This window comes from Felis catus, chromosome D3, assembly GCF_018350175.1.
Source record: "Felis catus isolate Fca126 chromosome D3, F.catus_Fca126_mat1.0, whole genome shotgun sequence".
NCBI classification, from domain to species: Eukaryota; Metazoa; Chordata; class Mammalia; order Carnivora; family Felidae; genus Felis; species Felis catus.
In genome coordinates this window covers 77,467,699-77,489,508 of record NC_058379.1, presented here as the reverse complement: position 1 = coordinate 77,489,508, position 21,810 = coordinate 77,467,699, and the positions used below count along the sequence as shown (strand labels likewise).

The 21,810-nt window shown below is 51.7% G+C and overlaps 1 protein-coding gene across 2 annotated transcripts in view; it reads right to left on the bottom strand.

Moving 5' to 3' along the window:
* Positions 1-19,249, bottom strand: part of LOC101089150 (O-acyltransferase like protein-like) — a 29,579-nt gene extending 10,330 nt beyond the window's left edge. Inside the window, exons 1-5 of one of the 2 annotated variants that reach the window (XM_023241203.2) lie at positions 19,155-19,249; positions 14,418-14,519; positions 7,794-7,959; positions 6,297-6,376; positions 1,199-1,312 (exon numbers count right to left, since the gene is read on the bottom strand). In XM_023241203.2, the coding sequence (XP_023096971.2) occupies positions 1,199-1,312; positions 6,297-6,376; positions 7,794-7,959; positions 14,418-14,488 (431 nt within the window). In that variant the 5' untranslated portion in view covers positions 14,489-14,519; positions 19,155-19,249. The remainder of the gene's footprint in view (positions 1-1,198; positions 1,313-6,296; positions 6,377-7,793; positions 7,960-14,417; positions 14,520-19,154) is intronic. The other variant, XM_045042425.1, reaches the window with a different exon arrangement.
* Between the last annotated feature and the right edge of the window lie 2,561 nt (positions 19,250-21,810).

The following is a 21,810-nucleotide window of genomic DNA, read 5'->3' as shown; positions in this document are numbered from 1 at the left end:
ATCCCCGGAGATTGTGGTCTGAGATGATGCTTGCTGGAAGCATCAGTGGGATTTAAGGTCTCCCCAGGTGATTCTCATGTGCTTCGAGAGTTGAGGACCTACTCTATTAGATTAGATGGGATTGGATGGGAATGAGCCTCTCCCTCAGTCGCCCGGCAGGGCCCGCAGGGGCCAATGATATGACAGGAAGGGCATGGTGTTCCCCTAGTGAAAAAACCTGGGGTGTCTTCATTCATTCATTCATTCATTCCCCTGGCAAATACATGTGGAGCACGATGTGCGCGAGTCGCGGGGCCGGGCTATTTTGCATCGGGAGGTCCGCGAAGGCTGCTCTGAGAAAATGACGTTTGCACTGACACCTGCAGGAAATGAAGAAGCGAGCCCTGCCAAGATCCGGACTCCAAAGGAAAAGCATCCTAGTGTGAGGGAACAGTGAGTGCAAAGGCCTGAAGAGAGAGCGTGCTTGGTGTGTGAAGCTTAGAAGGCTGGCGTGGCCGGTCCAGAGTCAGCACATAGGGGAGTGATGGAGGAGGTCAGACAGGGCTTCTACCGTGAGAGCAGTGGGCAGCCTTTGGAGGAATTTGAGCAGACGACCGACAGCATCTGACTCCCATTTGTATCACTCTGCCTGCTGCATTGAGAACAGATCAGCAGGAAATCGTGCCGCGGTTTCCCGCGTGATGCACAGGGTGGTGATAAGGAAAAATCGTGATATAAACCCCACTGGGGAAGCAAAATAGCACAGCGGGTAAGGTCCTCGGTTCCACTCACACCTATGCCGCTTACTAGCCGTGTGACCTTGAAGGGATAACCCCCACTTCCGTAAATTTCAGTCTCTCCAGCCAGTAATTGAGCTTCGGAGCTGCAAGTCGGCGGCGGGAGGAGAAACCCAATACAGCCGCGTGGGGGCGCTCCTTTCCTCCGAGAAACATTTCAACGGGCAGCCCACGCGTTCCTGGCACTTTCAGAGAAGACCCCCCCCCCCCCCCCCCCCCAGCGCAAGTTGAAAGGGTCAGAAGTTTGGAAACAAAAACGCAATCAACTTTCCCATCCAGGCTGAACATTTCCCACCCAGTTTTTCCACGAGCCACCGCACACAGCGCAAACAGCCTGGCACTCGCGGAGCAGCCTCCCTGGGAGGTCCTGGCCATTCCGAGGGCAGGCAAGCAAGAGGGCCCGGCTGGGAACCGTGGGTTACCTTGCTTCTGACGGAGCTGCGACCGGAAGGGAGTAAGCCAGGGTGAGCAGAGCTGTGGCAGTGAAAGATGCCAAGAACAGCGTGGCCCCGAGGAGGACAAGGACATGTTTACTTCTGCAAAGAGAGGACATTGACAGAGGCACTCTTCAGTTTCCTTCGCTGCAAAATTTGTGGCCACGAAAGACTTGAAAGCTTGGCAGAGGCACTTCCTGCCAGGCCTGCCTTTGAGAGAGGCTGATGTGGGGGCAGCTGTGAGTCAAGAGAACTGGCTTAGCCTTTAAATGTGACCATTTACTGGCTGTGCGACCCTAGGCAGGACCTTGAACTTGATTTTCCTCATCTTCACCCTGAAATGTACTGTGCGGCTCAAGATGTGACCACGCTTGGGAATGTTCCTTGCCACCCACGAAGCATTACGCGGACATAAATGGTGCTTGATTCGGGAGAGAAAGGACGGTCAGGCGCAGGGGGACGCAGGGACGGGGTTAGGGTAAGAGGCGGTCCAGGGATTCTTCCCCCACCCAGATGCAATCTGAGACAAACGTCTGGGTGCAGGGAGTTGATGTGGGGGTAGGAATGAGGGATGGCATGTAGAACAGGGAAGCAGGGAAAACTAACACAAGGATGTGCTGTCAAGGTGGCCAGTACTCAATTCTTCCAGAATGTTCTGTGGAAGATGCGCCTGAAAACTGTCGTGGAAGATGAAAGAAAGAGGCGTTTTCCCAGTGTCTTTTATCCCCCATGAGCCAAGGGTGGCTCCACGAAAGTTCATTCCTCCACACTTTGGGACTCCACATGTATAAGGCCAAGAAAGATCCCGAAGGAGGCCCAGCTGTAGTATGTAGGAGGTTCTGGGGCAGGAAATGAGATTTAGGGACATAGGCCTTAGAGTTAGAGTAAGGCACTGGTTGCACCTCCTCAGAATCGTGAGGGTCGGGACAAAGACGATGTGCAGTAGTATAGAAGGAATGTCAAACACAGGCGTAAGACAAGACTATCCAGGCATAACCCTGCCCAGATGGTGCCTTTGACAATCCCGTTCCGCTGTGTGAAGTTGCCACAGTTCTTCATGAGGAGGGGATAAGGGACCATTTGTTTATCATGAGTGAGGCAAACGGCAAATGATTTTCATCCAGAGTGCCAATTCCAGGTTAGTGTTAACGCTCGGAATGGAGGCGTGTTAGCTCAGTGGTGCTGTGATTGATTAGTAATGTCTGCTGTGAGAGTGGGCTGGGAAGGTATGACAACAATGCTGTCTATTTACTGTTCCTTTTGCCAGACCATTTAGTTCTGCCCTCCTTGGATTACTGGCATTCTATACAAGTGTGTTCTCTAAAGGAAAACAGCTCTACCTTTTATATACCTCCCACCATTTAGAAGCTAAACGTAGTTGCACGGCCACAAGCTTGTATAGTGCTGGTTTTTAGCTGAGGAATTGAAAATCTACCTTCCATGACAGCCTCTAGGAAAGATGCTGACATTGGGGACTCAGGGGTCTTAAGTCACAAGGACACTCGAGTAGGTCCCCACCTACTACCTACTCTAGTAGGTCTACAGTGAGGAGGTACTAAGAATTCATTGTCCTAGGTCAATGGTTAACCATCCAGTAAGGCCATCCAATAAAAACCTGCATGCACCCAAGTCAATATTTGTTTAACTCCCTGGGAGACTTGAGCCCAACCCATGGCACCTCCTCCCAGGAGTCAGACAAGTCTCCACGGGCTAACCGCCTCTATAATAAAACTAATAAAGCCTCCTAATCTAGACTGTTATGGGCTGGATTTTGTCCCCCCCCCCCCCAAATTCTAACTTCCATCACTTCAGAATGTGGCTCTATTTGGAGATAGGGTCTCTAAAGAGATAATGAAGGTGAAATGAGGTCATTGGGATGGGCCCTAATCCAATGTGACTGGTACCTTCATGAGAAGAGATGAGAAGACCGACAACCACAGAGCAAAGACCGCGTGAAGACACAGCGACAGGCCTCAGAAGAAACCGACCCTGTGCCAAAGGGTCCCCTCTGCCAGCTCGGGTCAGTGGTTGTATTTTCCGCCTGTTTGAGGGGACTCCTCCTACGACCGTGGGATTGAGAAAAGCCCAGAGCTTCAAGTGCCACCCACTATCCCCATTCTCTCAAGAGGGTTGGTCCCTCAGAAGGGCCCGTTCAGGGGCCATATAGCCCAAGAGGAGGAAGGAATGGTCTGAAAAGACCCTGGTATTCTTTGAAAGCCTGTCAGCCCCCAGCACCCTGGCCAGGATGCCCCACAGGATTTTTCTCGCCGTTTCTTCACAAATACCTGTACCAGCAATGAGCACATCCTGCTGCAAATGCCACCTCCGAGGAGACCTGTGGAGGCTCGCCCTTTCTCCTCTGCCAAGGCTGCCGGGCCTGCAGAGGCCTCACACCTGCCCCACCTGTTCGCCGCAGGCGCTTGCCAAGGTCTCCAGAGCTCTTGGAGCAGCCATAGTCCGTCACAGAGCCGAGGCCTGCGACAGCCCCAGAGAATTGGGCCAGGTGCTCCCCTGCCCCTGGAGCTCTGAGGGTTTGACTGCCTTGTGGGAGGGAGAGTTCACCCCCATGGAGGCCCTGGGGGCCTGAACAGGTCTAGCCTCCTGCTCAGGGAGCCCCTTTCCCAGGAATCCCCACCCTCTCTAAGGGGCTTGGGGAGGGAAGGGGAAGGGAAGGGAGGTCAGCATCCCAAAGCCACCTTGACCTACTCTCAACCTTCCTTGTCTGATCCACACTGAGGTGAGAGTGGGAGGGCACACTAATTCCTAATCCCCACTGTTCTCAGCGATTTCATCCTGGGAGGTGTGAGTATAAATCAAGGAGGCAGAGAGTGGTACGTCTTTCTACCAGAGGACGTTCGGAGCTATTTTTTTTTTAAACCTTCATTTCCAAGATAGAAAGCAATGTGATTATTAGATCTCATTTCCATCTTATCGTCGGATTTTATTTCAATCTCATAGGCTCTTATCAGTTCTATTATGCTATCCAAAATCGCCCTCTCCACCTCCCAGCCCCCACTCTGAGAAAATAAGCCATTTGATTCAGATGCTTTTGTTTCAGGAGATGGGGTAGGGAAGAGCTTGCTACGGCTTCTGACTCAAACTCACTATACCAGCAAAACCGCCTCTGTGCTGAGTGGAATCCATGGAACATTTTTTTTTTACCGGTTAGTAAAAAGACAAAAAACAAAAACCAAAAAACAGCTCTTGTACATTTAAAGTTAGAAAGCGTTGTGTGTTTAAGATATGTGAAAAAGCATATTTCCCTTTTTTTTTTTTTTTTTTTGGTGTTTAATTCTTAGATGAAATTAACATCAAGATGGCTTGAACGCTTGCATTTGGCTAGAACAGGTGACCTCATGGGTCAGCCTGTGATTCACAGGTCTGTCCTACAAAGAGTAGTAACAGGTAACCACAATATAGAGCAGGTCAAGGCGTATTTAGAACTCCGCTTCACCCCTAGGAGTTAAAAACTTGCAAGTTAGATAGGAAAAAATGACTATTTTCTTACATATCCAAATAGCAAGGTTTATATTTTGTCTTGTATTATTAGGAACATTCCATATTGGCAACCGTGTAATTGGTGGCCAGAGGACTGAACATTGATAGAAGCTTTAAGGAAAGCAATTTGTCATTATGCTTCAAGAGCCTAGAAGACATTCATGCTCTTTGACCCAGGGATTCCCCTTAAAGATATGCATTCCAAAGAAATAGCAGAGTGGAGACTCTGATCACCACGAAAATAGTTATCAGACGATTATTCACGAAAGCAAGCATAAAATTGGAAATAATCCAAGTATCTAACACCAGGGGAAGGTGTAAGGAGATTACAGTTCATTCCATAGAATGAGACGTTACACACACATTAAAATTATGTTTACTTAAAGTAAATAAATAGGGGCGCCCGGGTGGCTCAGTCGGTTAAGCGACCGACTTCAGCCAGGTCACGATCTCACGGTTCGTGGGTTTGAGCCCTGCGTCCGGCTCTATGCTGACAGCTCAGAATCTGGAGGCTGCTTCGGATTCTGTGTCTCCCCCCCTCGCTCTCTGCCCCTCCCCCACTCATGCTCTCTCTCTCTCTCTCTCTCTCTCTTTCAAAAAATAAACATTAAAATTTTTTTTTAATAAATAGATAAAATTGTGTCTCTTAGAAGTACGCTTAGAAAACGCTTACGTCATGTAACTATTAAAAGAAAGATACTGATGTATATACACAGAAGCCTTTCATGTTTAAAAAGTGGTGCGGAAAAAGATCAGAAAGATAAACACAGAAATATTGACAGGGAATTCACCTCTTCTTGAGTGAGGGATGGGTCTCGGGTGATGGTTTTCCCCTCTATTCACCCTACTATCTTCCCATACCTCTTAAACTGAACATGTATGTTCACAACAAAAAAAGGGAAAAATCTTTTAAGATATGGCATGGATATTCCACAAGCGATAAGTGTCCTCGTGAATTATTGAGGCCTGAGAGCTTTTCTAGAACTAACAAAAATTACGGTAATAAATATCTGATGGGGGGAACAGGTACACTGATGCATCGCTGGGGGCGCGGTAATTACTTCCCTCTTTCTGGAGAACAACCGCACAATATGTAACAAGCAGCAAGAAATCCTTCCTGCGCTTTGCCCTAGTCGTTCCACTTGGAAGTGGGTCCCCAAGGAAATGAACAGGAGGAATAAGTAGTACGTTCAAAGACAGTCACTGAGGTGCCATCTGGAGTCATGAAACACTGGAAATAATGTGGATGCCCGACCATAACAATGGCATAGAAACCCTAAAACCGCGGAGTATGTGGATCGTGTCGCTACGCGGAAATGTTTACAAAGACAGGTGAGCGGAAAAGACTGAGACTAGAGATTGCACACGCCCTGATTACGACCCTGCAAAAACACAGAGGGGTGTGTGCAGGACGAAGCTTGGAGGAGAACGTGGAGAAAGATAAAGAGGAAAGGATTCGGGGTCCACACTGCTCTGAAAAGGTCGCTTCCTAAATCGCAAAGGCTGCTCTGCCCAGAGCTGGAGCGCTCGCTGGGAGTGCCGTGGGAGAGGTCCCGTGGCCAGACCCGCGGGTCCCGGGGACACTCACTTTCTGTGGATGAGGACGATCGCCGGCGTGATGAGATAGCACTGAAAATCGTTGGCCAGGTACCACGTCCAGCCATTACACTGAAACAAGAGGAGCAGAGGTCACTCGCCGGGGCCACTCGCTCCCCTTCCAGGAGCTGGAGGCTGGGGAGGTGTGGGGGGGCGGGGGGGGGCGGTCCAAGGGAAGAGAAAGGAATTTGGGGCCACAGGATTTCACATACCTCATCTCACTTAATCCTGTAAGGAGCCTAGGTGCTGAGTATTGTTACTGCCAGGTTATAAAAGGGAAACACAGAGCTTTCTCTCTTGAAAAAAAGCAGTAAAAGCGAAGCTCCCAGGGCAGTTGGAGGAACTCAACTCCACCCCGTTACACGAATGTAAGGGACAATGATCGTTTTGGTGCCCTCAGAGCCGGTAAGGGTCCCTGTTGTCCTCTCTTCCCTGCCTTGCCGGCCCTCCCCAGCCCCGGGGAAGGAATGTGCTCATCTAGATTGGAAGCCTGGCTCCAGACGAGCTTGTGCCGGAGAGCCCAGAGTTCCCACGTGTGACGGACGTGCGGTCGTCTGGCCAAAGCCACATCTGGCCGCAGGCTGTCCGGGTTGGTGTGAAATGAGCCAGTTACCTGCCTCATTCTTCTTCAACGCGACGAAGTTCCTGGGGGCAGCTCCCTCCAGGGCTCCGGAGGTAAAAGGTTCCTTGCTCCCTCCAGTCCCCAATCCGGTCCTGGAGAGCCCAGACTTATCCAGCACAAGCGACAGCTTTCCTTGTCCCGGCTAAAGGGAAGTGCCCGAGGTGGGGGATCGGTGAGACCTCCAGGCCAGACGGCCCTCACACGTCCGCTTTCAAGGACCAGGGTGGGCTTTGCCTCAAACAGGTGGCTGGCTCGTGTCCTCGCCACTGATTCCCACGTGGGACCCAAGCCGGTCCGCACCTGGCACACACGATTCAATTACCCCTATTTCACTTTTGTTGACTCCGATGTCATCGTGAGGATCCGAGGGCTTCGGGGGAAGCCCCACCAGTATAGACAGATGTTGTGGCTCTGTCTGATCTGGCTTGAGACGGAAAAACGACTCATTATGGCGCAGGTGAGGTGCAATGTTCCATCCCAGTTACAGGCCGTCTGCGTGGGGGTAAGGCAAGTGTCCTTTCTCTGTGGGGTGTGACATGGAACCTTGACGGAGCAAGGTTGGCCGCTTCCGGACACGCACCTGCACGGTTGGCCCCTCAGTGCCCACCACCCTGCTCCCTCCCTCTGCTTTTCACAGCAACTGCCCCTGCTAAGGCTGGTTTGATAACACTCACCCATCCCAAGAGGCTAGTCTCCCTGACCCCAGCCACCCCCTTCGTATGGCTTCACTGTTACTCCAGAGAAAGTGCCAGAATAAAGGGCATCAGACCCAGGCCGGCCCTTGGAAAGTTCACGAACCGTGTGAAGTGACACCCCGCGTTGGCTCGTGCCCATCTGCCTGTTCCCAGCCCATGACGCAGGACTCACCGCGTTTTGGACCCACAGGAAATTATTTAGCAACAGCAGATTCGTCCACCACGCTCGCCGGCAGTTATCCACGTGGAACTTGGGCACTTCCCAGACGGGTCCCCAGGGAACAAGAGAGAACAATCCAGCCAGCAAGCACACCGAATACATGTGAAGGGGCTGCAACCTGGCAGGAAAGAGCCAGAAGAGAGAAGGGGACTCTCCACCGTGGTTCCATTCAGTCCCCGGGGTGAGCGACAGAGACGCTCTGAAACGGATTGTGCTGGGTGGGCGACCAGCTGCCCACACCTCAAACGTTCCTACGCTCGTGGGTAAAAATTCTTGAGCTCCCACCCCGGGGCTCCGGTGCTGCTGAGGCAAACATACGTCAGTCACTGAGCAGGTGGTGATGAACTCGTGATTTGTGAGTTTGAGCCCCGCGTCGGGCTCTGTGCGGACGGCTCGGAGCCTGGAGCCTGCTTCCGATTCTGTGTCTCCCTCTTTCTCTGCCTCTCCCCCGCTTGTGCTCTCTCTCTCTCTCTCTCTCTCTCTCTCTCAAAAATAAATAAACATTAAGGAAAAAAAAAAAGAAATACTCCTGTCAGGGGAAAAGTACCTCTATTTTACCGATGGGGAAATCACAGAAGTTTGGGTGACTTGGCCAAGGTGGCCCAACCACCCAGCGGCACTGAGATCTGCCACCAGCTCACATCCTTCCCCCTGTGGCCACCCTGGATGACAATGCCTTTCCTCGCTCCTTCCCTCTTTGCCTTTCTCCCTCCTTGTTTTCTTTCTCCCTCCCTTCCTTCATACCCTACCTCCTCCCCAGCTACAAAGACGGTGGGGGAAAGGCACAGGTGTCCTTTAGAAACAGAATGCCAGCCCTATCTGCCACCTGCTTTAGACTCTCCAGCAGCCGCATTTGTCAGTCAAAAGAAATAGCCACAATGAAGTCCAAGAATATACTTTACGTAGCCCAGCGTATCCCGAATGTTATCGACAGGTAATCGCTATAAAAAAAAACCTAGCGAGCAGTTTTCCATCCTTCCTTCTTTGAGTCTTGAGAATCCCGCGTGCATTGTACGCTCACGGCACACCTCAGCGGGCCACATGTCTGGTGGCCACCTACTGGACATCGCTGGTGCAGAGGTTCGAAGCGAGGCCGTAGCAGGGGGGCGGGCGCAATCCCGGCACGGATTCCGGGTGAGCTACGATCAACAGCCGTCTTTTAAAAGGACATATGTAGAAATTCCCAGTTGAGCACAGGGCCCAGCAGCACCTCCGGGCATCTCAGGCGGGGGTGGGGGGGAGGGGAGGGTGTCAGGGCCCCGGGCTGGCTGTGACAGATGGGAAGGGCCGGACTGCTGGAGGTCCACACTCCAGCAGAGTCGTAGGGCAGCACCCAGCTGCCCCGTGGGCGCCGGGACCCAGACCTGTCGGCCTCCGGTGCTCCCCACGCTGATACATCCTTCATAGGCGTGCCTAGCAGACAGGAGGGCTGGGGGCATGCGGGGAGCAGCCTGGAATCGCAGATCACGGTCAGAGAGAAAGGGCTGCTGACTGGGCCAAAACGCATCTCCCCAGATCAGCTCAGACAACAGCCACAGAGCCCTGCCTGGGCCCGGGCCCCGCCACATTAGCCATCTGACCGAGCTGTCCTACAGCTGCTCCCCCAGGCCTCGGGCTCCGCCTCCCAAGCTTTCCTTCCCACCATCTGTCGCCTCCCTGGGGAGAGTAAGTCACCCCCCCCCCCCTCTGAACGGAGTTCAGGTCAGATGCCCTCAGGGGGGAGCGCGGTAGAGGCTGTGTCCTCCCCAGTTCGGCCTCTGAGTGGGGGGGCCCATGGGGGCAGGGCAGAGGCTGGGCTTCACCTTGAGGAGCAGAGCCACGGATATGTGGCTTCTAGTTCTGTCGAAATGCTCCTACTGAGAAAATCATGTAACTTCTCTCTTTCCTCTTCTAGGGGGACGGGGGGGGGGGGGGGGGATGATGATTCCTCAGATTCTTTTAAGGAGCATCATGATTCCTGCCTCGTAAGGGTTTTTGAGAATCAAAGGAGATCAATAAGAAAACGGCCGGCAACATGGAAAGAATCGCATAAATGTAAATTGTTCTTCATTTTTGTCCAAGCTGCTGGGAGATTGAAAGTTTAGGAGGGCTTTCAAAGATTAAAAAGTGCAATATTGGCTGTCGTGCGAGGTACAAGAAGCAGGCATTCTCTTAGCCGGTGGGTGGGAAGGGAAAGTGGAAAATGGCCATCAAAATGTGAGATGCACTAAACCACCAATTCTAGAAATTTACCCCCAAACATGTGCACAAAAGCGTATTGATATTGAATCATTGTCTAAGATAGCAAAAGCTTGGGATTACCACCACACCCATTAACAGGGGCACGTTAGATTCACGACTGTCCACCCACACAGAGCCATCCCAGGCCACCTTTAAAATCAGTGGGGTGCCAGGTGCCTGGGTGGCTCAGTCAGTTAAGCGTCCAACTCTTGGTTTCATCTCAGGTCATGATCTCACGGTTTGTGGGTCCAAGCCCCATGTCCGGCTCTGTAGTGACAGTTTGGAGACCACTGGGGATTCTCTCTGCTCTCCCCCGCCCCTCTCCCACTCGCTCTCTCTCAAAATAAATAAATACACTTTAAAAAAATAAAATCAGTGAGGTGGGTCGTTGCATGCAACAGATTGATATGCCAACATGAAATCATTATGTGAAAAAAGCTACCTGTAAAATAGCACGGTTTATAGTATAATCATATTCTTGAAAAAGAAAGAAAGAAAGAAAGAAAGAAAGAAAGAAAGAAAGAAAGAAAGAAAGAAAGAAAGAAGGAAGGAAAGAAAGAAAGAAGGAAGGAAAGAAAGAAGGAAGGAAGGAAGGAAGGAAGGAAGGAAGGAAGGAAGGAAAGAAAGAAAGAAAGAAAGAAAGAAAGAAAGAAAGAAAGAAAGAAAGAAAGAAAGAAAGAAAGAAAGAAAGAAAAAGAAAAAACCCAGGGGCACGGGGGTGGCTCAGTCGGTTAAGTGTCCGACTTCAGCTCAGGTCATGATCTCACGATTTGTGAGTTCGAGCCCCACGTCCCGGCTCTGTGCTGACAGCTTGGAGCCTGGAGCCTGTTTCAGATTCTGTGTCTCCCTCTCTCTTCGACCCTCTCCTGCCCACGCTCTGTCTCTCCCTCTCAAAAATAAACATTAAAAAAAGAAAAAAACCCAGTGCCTATAAGTATGTAAGTACATGGAAAGTACCTGCGAGAATTTACAAGAAACTGTTAACAAAGGTGCCCCGCGGGGGAGTGAGACTGCAGTGGGTACCCTTAATTTTAGTGTATAACCTTCTGTGATAGATATTTTTATTAGTAATGTTTTTATTGTAACAAAAACTCCTATTTTTTTTTTTTTTGAGAGAGAGAGAGAGAGAGAGAGAGAGCACACGTGTACAGAGAGAGACCCTAAGCAGGTTCCACACTCAGCACAGAGCTCAGCTCGGGCTCAGTCTCCCGACCATGAGATCATGACCTGAGCCGAAATCAAGAGTCAGAGGCATAACCGACTGAGCCACATAGGTGCCCCCAAACCCCTGATTTTTAACATGTACCTCCTAGTTGGAATAATCACACAGTCTCAAGGGTCTGAGACATCTTCTCTCCTTGTTTCCCGTCACATAATCTTTGTTCCGATTTACCCCGGGAAGCTGGCGTTTTGCACCTTCTTATAGCTGCTGTAGCTCCCGGGTCCCCCGTCTCCTGCCCTTGTCCTCTTACTGTCTATTCTCAGCGTGATTCTTGGAGAATGTGACTCGGCCCGTGCCACTCCCCTGCTGGAACCCTCCAAAGGCTTCTTGTGCCCCAGTAAAATAGAAGGTCCTCAAAGCAGCATACAGGCCCTCTACGACCCTGGCCACGGGGCCCCGCTCCCCCTCTCTGACCTCGTCCTCTCCTGTTCTCCAAGCTGCTCTCTCTACTCCAGTGGGCTCTCCGCGGTCTCTCAAACATGCCAGCCACATTCCCTTCTCAGGACCTTAACACCTGTTCCCCACATGGGCCCTTCTTCCCCCACAGCACTCTTTTTGCTTAGAACATTCTTTTACTTCCTTTGACACAGGTCACTTTCTCTGACTACCCTTCCAGAAGAAGACCCCATCTTGCCTCCTTCTCCAAATAAGCACTTTGTGCCACCTATGCTCCCTGACCTGCTAGAAATGCATTTGTATATTGCAACTTAATGTCACATATTTATTCATGGATTATCCATCTCTGGTCACTGGAACGTAACCTCCAGGCCAGAAGGCACTTGCGTGGTTATTAACTATTGAATCCCCAGGGCTTACAACAGTGCCTGGCACACAGTGGGCCCTCAATAAATACAGAAAGAGGGGTGGCTAGGTGGCTCAGTCGTTTGAGCGCCTTACTCTTGATTTCTGCTCAGGTCATGATCTCACAGTTCATGAGTTCAAGCCCCCTGTCAGGCTCTGCACTGACAGTGTGGAGTCTGTTTGGGGTTCTCTCTCTCTGTCTCTCTCTCTTTCTCTGTCCCTCCCCTCACTTGCGTGTGCTTGCATGCACACATCCTCTCAAAATAAATAAATAAACGTATAAAAAATACAGAATGAGTGAGTGAACAAATGATCTCATTTCCAGTCCTCTTGGAGATAAGTAGGCAAGTACTTGATCATAACTGAGTAACAACAGTGGGTTTTGCTGACAAGAATGAGACCATCAAAGAGGCTGGGAGTGTGGCTGCTTTCGCACTGGGTTTCCCTTACGGAGTGAGTTCAAACTGGGCTGGTGATGTTTCCCCCGATTTTTCAACAAAGTTATGTCCCGGGTTGGACTCTCTCTTCCTGGCTCCAATCTGCCACTTTCTCAGAGCTCCCTCCTCAAGAACATCACCACCATCCGCCATGTTGTACAGATTGGAAATTCTGAGTATCCTTGACTTGCCCTCTCTCCGTTCCCACAGCCAATTGTCAGTCCAGATCTGCTATCCTCCCCAAATATCGCAATAGTTTCCTCACGGGGATCCTCACCACCATCTTGACCCATAAGACCTCTCACACACAGACACATACACACACACACACACACACACACACACACACACTACTGCTTTATCTGCCTGCTAAAACACTTCCTGTCCTTCAGTCCCCAGAACAGGACTTTTCTTCTGAAGTAGATTTCCCAGGCAGAACCCACCATGCCCTGGATCGGATGCCACCATTGGATTCCACGCCCCACCCCCTAACACCGCATCAGCATTTATCACTAAGAACCTGTGGCCTGAATGTCAATCGGTCCCTCTCCTCCAGAAGACCACAGGGCACAACATGCTAAACCCAGGGCCACACACCCAAAAAAAAGGAATAAGGAGTCTGTCAAGCATCCAGGACAAGGGCTAGATTCAATAGAGTTTGGAAGAAACCGCAAAGGCCATGGTGAAAAGAAATCAATAGAGGCCCATTCCATAGCCCATACTCATTCTTACCCTATTTTCTGGAAAAGTCAAAGCATCCAGGACAAGCATCCAGGACAAGGGCTAGAGTCAATAGAGTTTGGAAGAAACCACAAAGGCCATGGTGAAAAGAAATCAATAGAGGCCCATTCCATAGCCCATACTCATTCTTACCCGATTTTCTGGAAAAGTTAAAAGGTGTGAGTGGCGACCACAGTAACAACGACGGCTTCTACTTGCGGAAGGCTTACTGTGTGTCACACGTGCCTCTGAGTTCTCAGCGCACATGCTCTCATTTAATCCTCGCAAGAGTCCCGTGGAGTGAGTGCCGTCATTCTTCCCATTTTTTGAGATGAGAAAACTCAAGCCCGGAAAGGGTGAGGCACTGCCTCCAGGTCACATAGCTGGTAGAGGACTGAGCCAGCATGAAAGATTTGACAAACCAGAGCCAGAACTTACCCACTCCATTTTCCCAGCCCACAAGATTGTTGCAACCGCCCCCTCCCGCTCTGTGACAACGAAGCGTGACAAGAGAGGCAACGGCCATGAGTACCGAGAGCCAGCTCTAGCTCAGTCAGCAACAAACCGTGATTTAGAGACTGTACAAAAGGAGGGGTGGGTTCCATGAGCTGAAGTTTCCTCTGCTTCCCAAGCTCCCTGTGTCTTTACTGCATCACGGGGTCCATCCTCCGTCCCAGGACTCTATCTCCTCCTGCGTCAACCAACCACCCATTCGTAAGGAGGGCCACGTCCACCCTCCCCCCCGCCAGCAGAACCACCATCACCCCAAGTTTCCACCAGCCCCTCTCTTTGCTGTATCTTATTTGATTTTTATCGTCACCATCGGTACTCTTATTTATAGGACACAATTACCACTAGTTCGTACAAGACATACACATTCTCCCGTTGAAGACACGTTCCATGGAAATCGGACAGCACATTTATGGAAATCTGCTGCCCGTCAGCGGAGGAATAAGGAGGTTTCTGCTGGTTCAAATTCTATTAGGGCAAATATCATGAAAATCGGCGTCTTCCGCTGGCAAAAGCTGCTAGACAGCAAAACCCAACTTCATGAAGAAAACGATTTCTCTCCGTTTACTTTGCTTCGAACGTTCCTTCGGAAGAGGGTTAAAGACTAAAAGGCAATACGTTGTTACACAGCAATAATGGATTGAGACATTTTATAAACAGACCTACCTTGTAAGGCGGCTGAGGAAGTATCTAAGGATGACATTAAGGGTTGTTCCTTTGTCCGAATTCTGATGCATCCTTAGAAATGACCTTGCGCTTAGCCAGCCACTGAGAAAGAGAAGAGTCACAGGAATTACTTATCAACGATACAGTTCATCCGATGATTAATTTGGTTGTCTCCATCAGGGTACAATAAGTTATGCAGCAGTAACAAGGTATCTCCAACATGAAAACAGTAACAGTTTTTTTCTTGCTCGCGCGACATGCCCACGGCCAGTCGCCTTGACCTCAGCGTCTTCCAAACTAGGGGACCCGGGCTGAAGGAGCGGTCACCGTCTGAAAGGTCACTGGTGACCACGGCAGAGAAAAGAGCATTTTGGAGGGCTTCAAACCGGCAATTAAATGTCCTAGCCCAGAAGCGACATGTTTAAAGCTCTTAGCATCACGGCAACCCCAGGCACCCCTCCTTGGCCAGACCTGGATTCCACCTAACCACAACGGGTCCGGGAAGTTGACTGTTACCAAGTGCCCGGAAGGAAGAGAGCCAGAAATATTTGGTGAACACCACTAAGAGCTACCACGTTGGCCTTTTGAAACGATAGTGTCAAAGCTTTCCACTTCTGTAGGGCCACACCGTTTTCAAAGTACCTTCACTAATGGTGTCGCTTGTCCTTCTCCAGTCATACGGACCTACTTTGCAATACATGTCGATTGAGTGAGTGATCGGTAGAAGGGAAGATACTACGATCCCTGCATGCCTGCTAGGAAATCGAGGCTCAGAGGGTCAGTGGGTTGCCCGAGATTCTCAACCGACACATCCTGACAACAAATTTGTTGCCCAGGATGTTCAGCTAAAGAAACAGGCTACATCTCTGAGTTACGACCTGATGATAAGCGAGTCTGTGAGTGAGCTTCCTGACCTTCCGACGTTTATGCCAATGGGCCTCGTGGGTGTTTCTCTAAGGAACAAATGCATTTCCTACGGCCAAAAAAAAAAAAAAAAAGGCTGCGTGTGTGTTGGAAGGGATCAGGCAGAGTTAGAGAATGTCTTGATTCTCTGCCAGCATGATTTTTTTTTTTTTTTTTTTGAAACGCAGCAAGTTGGATTCACTATAATAGGAACGCAATTTATAGAGACGTGTAGAAGGGAGTGTGGAGATGGGGAAGTAGGCCAGCCAATGCCGATTCCGGGCTCCTCTTAATTTCGGGAAAGAATGCATCAGGGTCTCCGTGTGTGGCCATGCAACACCCAGCCATTCAGCGCGGAGAGAGGACAAAGAGAAGGCTGGCAGGGAAACAGGCTGCCAGCAGGAGATCCTGCTGTAGGAAGCTGGGAAGATGCAGAGACCCGACCCCGCCGCGGGGAGCACAATCCCGCAACAGGAACGGGTGAAGTCAGCCAGAGAGGTACAAGAAGGTTCCCGAGCCGTCACCAGGGATGGTCAGAAGTCTGGTTTCGCTACGTAAATGTGTGCGTGACGTGGCGGTAAAGACCTGCGTTTGGCGTGAACCAAGCATTGTGTTCCCGTTCTCACTCGAACTTTCCTAGCTGGGGGGACTTGGGCAACTGATTTCATCTCTGCGCATCAACTTTCTCATCTGTAAACACGAGCGTGATGATACCGGCTCCAGCTTCCCGGGTTTAATGGGAGAATCGTCCGGAATAACAGGTTGAAAGCTGTTGGCACGATGGCGATACTAGGGGTCCCTTCGTAAGATTTCCATGGTCCAAATGAAATGTTTCTGTAAAAAGAATCGGTGCATTTCTTTTGTTTACTTTAAGAAGTGCGCACCAGGGGTCGGATATGTCGTCTTTTTACCCATAAAAGGGTGCAGGGTTGCAGTTTTCTCGGACTTCTGAAATTTCATAGCCTTGGCCTGGGGTTTTGGGGTATCTCAGGGCTGACCCAACGGCGGCTCTGGTGTCTCAGGGATTCGCACGGATAGTCCAGGCACGACCAGTGGCTTTCCAGGCCCTCATTCTTCCCTCCTGGTGGCAACTCTCCAGCTTGAGTTTTTGGCTTTGATTCCAGCCATGCTGATCTGTCCTTGCCAGCCTCCCTCCCACGGCTTGGGGGCTCCGCCAGCCAGTCCCATCTTTTTGGCCTTGTTCTTGCAGGGAACAGAGTTCTGGACGTTGAGGGCCGACCCCTGGGCCGACCTCCCCACCCAGCAGGGGCCTGCCCCAGGTCTCTGCAGTCGGGTTTGCCTGCCTGGTTAGACCCAGCTATGCCCTCCTGGAAAGTCTGGTGCCCAGTGGTTCCCATTTCACCGCAGACGCGGCCTCTGACCCTCGCCTGTCTGGGCCCCTTTTTGTCACCCTGGCCACCTGGTGACCGGGTCTCAGCTCATTCTGTACCCTCCTTTCTCTGCATTGCCCCCAAGAAACTGTCACACCAGAAGCTTGAGCTAAAACAATAAGAAATCATTTCGACAACTCCTTATTGGGCAGTCCCGTATGCTTGGCATTGCTTTGGGCTCCAGGGACAGCAGGACACAAAACAGAAAGAAGTCCCATCTTATAGTACAGTGGAGAGACACCGACAATAAATACATGAATAATAAATATGTGGCATCTATAAGGTTAGGTAAAGAGGAGAAATAAATCAGGGAAAATGCAGGCAAGAGTGTGGTGGGTCCGTGTTAAACAAGGGAGACGAGCCAGGCGTTGTTGGGAGGTAACATTTGGGCAAACGCTGAAGGGAGGGAAGGAAAGCCACGAGGACCTCGGGGAAGTAAGTGTGGCCGAAAATGATGGTCATTCGTCCCCCGGTGCCGCTGCTCTGCCCTGTTCGCAGGCTGGTTCTCTCCTAATCCGGCGGTTTGTACGCTTTTGAATTTCACGGACTTTAAAATTACAAACATCGGGGCGCCTGGGTGGCTCAGTCGGTTGAGCGTCTGACTTCGGCTCAGGTCATGATCTCACGGTCCGTGAGTTCAAGCCCCGCGTCGGGCTCTGTGCTGACGGCTCAGAGCCTGGAGCCTGTTTCCGACTCTGTGTCTCCCTCTCTCTCTGCCCCTCCCCTGTTCATGCTCTGTCTCTCTCTCTGTCAAAAATTAATAAACATTAAAAAAATTTTTTAAATTACAAACATAATGAAACAAAACCACCAGAAAACAAAACACAAAGCACAAGAAGCACGATGGGGCACTTATCGGAAGCTTGCTCCGTTGTTGTTGGGCCAACAACCTCCACAGCATTCATCGGGGGTCGCTTTCTCTTCCGACGTGTCAGCGTGCGATGGGGACGCGTTCTCAGATCCCTCGCTTTCCTGATCGCTCCCTGCCGCCCACGCACGGCGCAGCCCCTGCCACAGTCTCCACGCCCTGCCATCTGGCCCCAGGGCCCAGGCTGCGCGGCCACTCCCCGGACAGGGGCACCGGCACCCCTCTGCGTCGCCAGATACGGGGGGCACTTCCGCGTCTCTTCAGCTCCCACAGAGTTGCCCTTCCTTCCTGATCCGCTGCCCTGGCTTGGCTTCCTGGGCCCCGCAGTGTCTCGCTTGTCCCGTCTGGTTTCCCCGGTTGCTCATTCTCAGACTCCGTGGGGGCTCCCCTTCTCCCCCACTTCTGCGGGCTGGGGCGGCGGAGGTCCTAGCATCTCTACCCCTGCCCTGTCCTTGCTTGCGTTCTCCTCCCCGCGAGATCCGGGCCAGCTCTGTGGCCTCCCTGCCGCCCGTAACCCAAGGCCCCCAAGTTCCCATCTCTGGCCTGGACATTTCCACTGAGCTCCCGGCACACGGAGCCCCTGCTGAGTGAACACCACTACCTGGGTGTCTGGGTTATCTTCACCGGGTTGGCACCCTTTGATTCCAACAGAAGGCCTGGTTTTCCCACCAAGGCTCTCTTCTGCTCCAGGCTTTCTGCTCAGCGAATGCCAGCCACCCCCCACCCCTCCTCCTCCTCCTCCCACCCCCACCCCGACACAGACCCCACCCCCACCCCCCATCTCAGCTCCTGAGCCCAGCCGGAAGTCCTTCTGAAGTCCTCTCTTTCTCGCCCTTCACATCCAATCAACAGGTCCTGACAACTCCACATCTAAAGCCTATCTTGCACATGACCTTCTCACTCTATCCCGCCCACCGGGCCCTCCCCTTCCCCCCCTCCCCTCCAGGCCTCATCGTTTCTCATCGGAAGTATAGCAAAGGTCACCTGATGCATCTCCCTGCTTCTATCCCTGCCTGCCTTAGATCTGCCGTGAACACAGGAGCCAGAGTGATCATTTTTTTAAAATGTCAGATGATATCGCTTTCAAACGAAAGCAATCCAACCTCTTCCCGTCCCACCAAGACTAAAGTCCGGGCTCCTGAGTCTTGCTACAAGGTCCTCTGTGGTCTGGCCCTGCCCGGCTCACTCCCTCTCTCCCCACCTTCACTATGCTTTGGCCTTCTTTCTGCTCCTTTAACAAGGATCTCTGTCTCTGTCTCTCTCTGTTTCTGTCTGTCTCTCTCTCTCTCCTTAGCTCTTCGGCACCGGTGGCTCCCTTGGCCTGGATCTTTCTTATCCAGGAGTTTCCCAGGGCCAGCTCCTTGTAGCCACAGTGGTCCCTCATCAGACAAGCCTTTTCCAACAAGTCTAAACAGCTACCCGCTCTCTCTCACAACTGCTGTGCTCTTCTTTCTTAGTAGCTATTACTATCCGATTTTGTTCTTGTTTGTTTGTTTGCTTATGGCTGGACACACACACACACGCACACACACGCACACAGCCATATGCGCGACAGCAGACACAACACCACATTACCTGATCAGGAAGAACGTGTCAACCCCAAGATAGAATGGGCCGCTCCGAGAATAAAGGTACAGTGGATTTTTAAGCACTCTGCCTTTCCACTCAAGCACATTATCTGCAACAGACATAAAAACAGTTGCCTTTCTGTTTCACCGAAGAAAGTCACGTGATTTACGTTCTCAAAAAAAGCAAGAGGGGCACCTTCGACTTTCATAGTATCGAGGGGATTTCGGGGCGCCTGGGGGGCTCGGCCAGCGAAGCGCCCCACTTCGGCTCGGGTCGTGATCTCACGATTCGTGAGGTCGAGCCCCGCGTCGGGCTCTGCGCCGATAGCTCGGAGCCTGGAGCCTGCTTCGGATTCTGGGTCTCCCTCTCTCTCTCTGCCCCTCCCCCACTCACTCTCTGTCTCTCTCTCTCTCTCTCAAAAATAAATAAACATTAAAAAAAAAAGAGGATTTTGTGTATCCCCACAACTTACTGAAGAGAACACAGATCGGAATAAGAAATGGTGACTGAGGCACCTGACAGTATCTGCCACGGAACCACCAGAACTCAGGCTTTGAACTGCTTCCTGTTCTCACGGTGCCCGCAGCTCCTGGGGGGGGGGGGCAGCAACATCCCCTTGACCTGGTGCACATCCCGCCCACCCCCCCCACCCCGGGAGCGGCTCCCGTGCTGCTTCCGGAGTGAGGCAGCAGGCCGAGAAACACAGCTTTAACACCAGTGCATAATATTTATCCGTTTATGCTTGACTATCTTTCCAGTAGAAAAAATATGTTAGTTTCTGGCTTCGTCGAGTAGGACAAGAGGGAATCCGGCTCTTTGGACGACGCGTGTGTGATCCTCGGGTGTCGCTTGTTCACCTGGTCATCAGGTGCCTGGTTTCCACCCGTGAGGAGGGGGAGCAACTACTGGGCATCGGTTTGGGCCCTCCCAAAACTCACTTGTGGTGGTGGGGGGGGGGGGTCACGGCTACGTGTCTAAAACAGAAGGAAGGCTGCAGGCTCGCGTCCCGGGCCCGACACGATCCCCTCGCGCGAAAGCGGCCTCTTCCTCGACTGCTCGGAAAGACCCGTGAGTTCTCCTCACCCAAAGACAGCCAGGCAGTCATCTGACTGGTGTGCCCGGATATGATCCAGAGGAGGCTCAGAGCCCGGATGCCATGCAGCGCAGAGCACACGCCCCCCGGCGTCTCTGTGGTCCAGATGGCCGGCACGTTCTTCTGCCATGAGAAGCATTTCAGAGCGTGCTCCGTGGCCCCTAAAAATCCTGGACGAGAGCACAGGTGTTACTGTCCGCCCTGAAGTGCCTACGTTTCCCCAGCTACAAAACGGGAATCAAAGTCCATCTCATCACCTTAGGATTGTCATGAGGAGCAAAGGACACAATCACACCTGCCACACTCACTATTTGAAGCCCAATTGCTCTCGTCCCATCTACGTCCCTTCTTCCGTTTCATGTTTACAAAAAAAATTTTTTTTAACGTTTATTTATTTTGGAGACAGAGAGAGACAGAGCATGAACGGGGGAGGGGCAGAGAGAGAGGGAGACGCAGAATCCGAAACAGGCTCCAGGCTCCGAGCGGTCAGCCCAGAGCCCGACGCGGGGTTCGAACCCACGGACCGCGAGATCGTGACCTGAGCCGAAGTCGGACGCTTCACCAACCGAGCCACCCAGGCGCCCCTCATGTTTACAAAATTTTGACCGGACTCGTGGGGATGCATTCCAAACAGCAGGACCTGTGAACCAGGAGCCTCCAAAGGAAGGCGCAAGCCACTCCACGAGACTCACGGTTTCTCTGGGTTGAAGCTTGGTGCTTAAACATTGCAGGCTCAAGAAGTCCCCGCAGAAATGAGACTTATTTACAAATGAGAGCTGGCGGATAACCCGGCTCGGCAAATCTAAAATCAGTTTCTGAAATGGGGGAATGTAATCGTCAAACCTTTGGAAGTTTCAGCCGTAAATAGGGGTTTTTCCATCGGAGTCGCTCTCCCGTGTGCCTGCCTGAAATCACAGAGCTCACCCTCTCCTCTAGGGGCATTTTCACCGGCCGGCCCTTGGCACAGCACGGCCAGTCGTGTCCTGCACCCCGAGTCCCGGCTCCCCTCGGCTCCCCAGAAGCCACGTGCCACGAGAGAGAGAGACACACACAGAACCCGGGCTCTGGCCGGTTCTGCCCTCTCTTCAACCTCTCGGGACCTCTTCCCTCACCTTTAAACTGAGCACCCTTTTTGGCCGGGCTGCGGTGAGCATTTGAGCATATTTGCCAGACATCTGGCCTGACGCCTGCCCACCTTGGCAAGCGAGCCCTGAATGCATTTTGCTATCATTCGATTTTTTTTTTTTGCATCTAAATTCTACTTGTGGCTCCCCGTAACTAGTAGCAGCTTGTAACGGTGTCTGAAAATAACTGGTCTGTAGAGAAGACGGCCTCTCTGAGTCCCGTTTACTCGCTGGTAAGTGGAAAGGATAAACCAAGGGGGATGGGGAAGATCAGTTGAAAGGATGTATGTAGGTCAGAGGTTCTCAAAGTAGGGGGTCCCCAGTCCAGTAGCTTCAGTATCGCCCGGGAACCTGCTGGAAATGCACGGTCTCAGGCCCCACCCCAGACCCACCGACCCAGAACCTCTGAGGGCCGGGCCCCGCAAAGGTGCTTGTGCTGTGACAA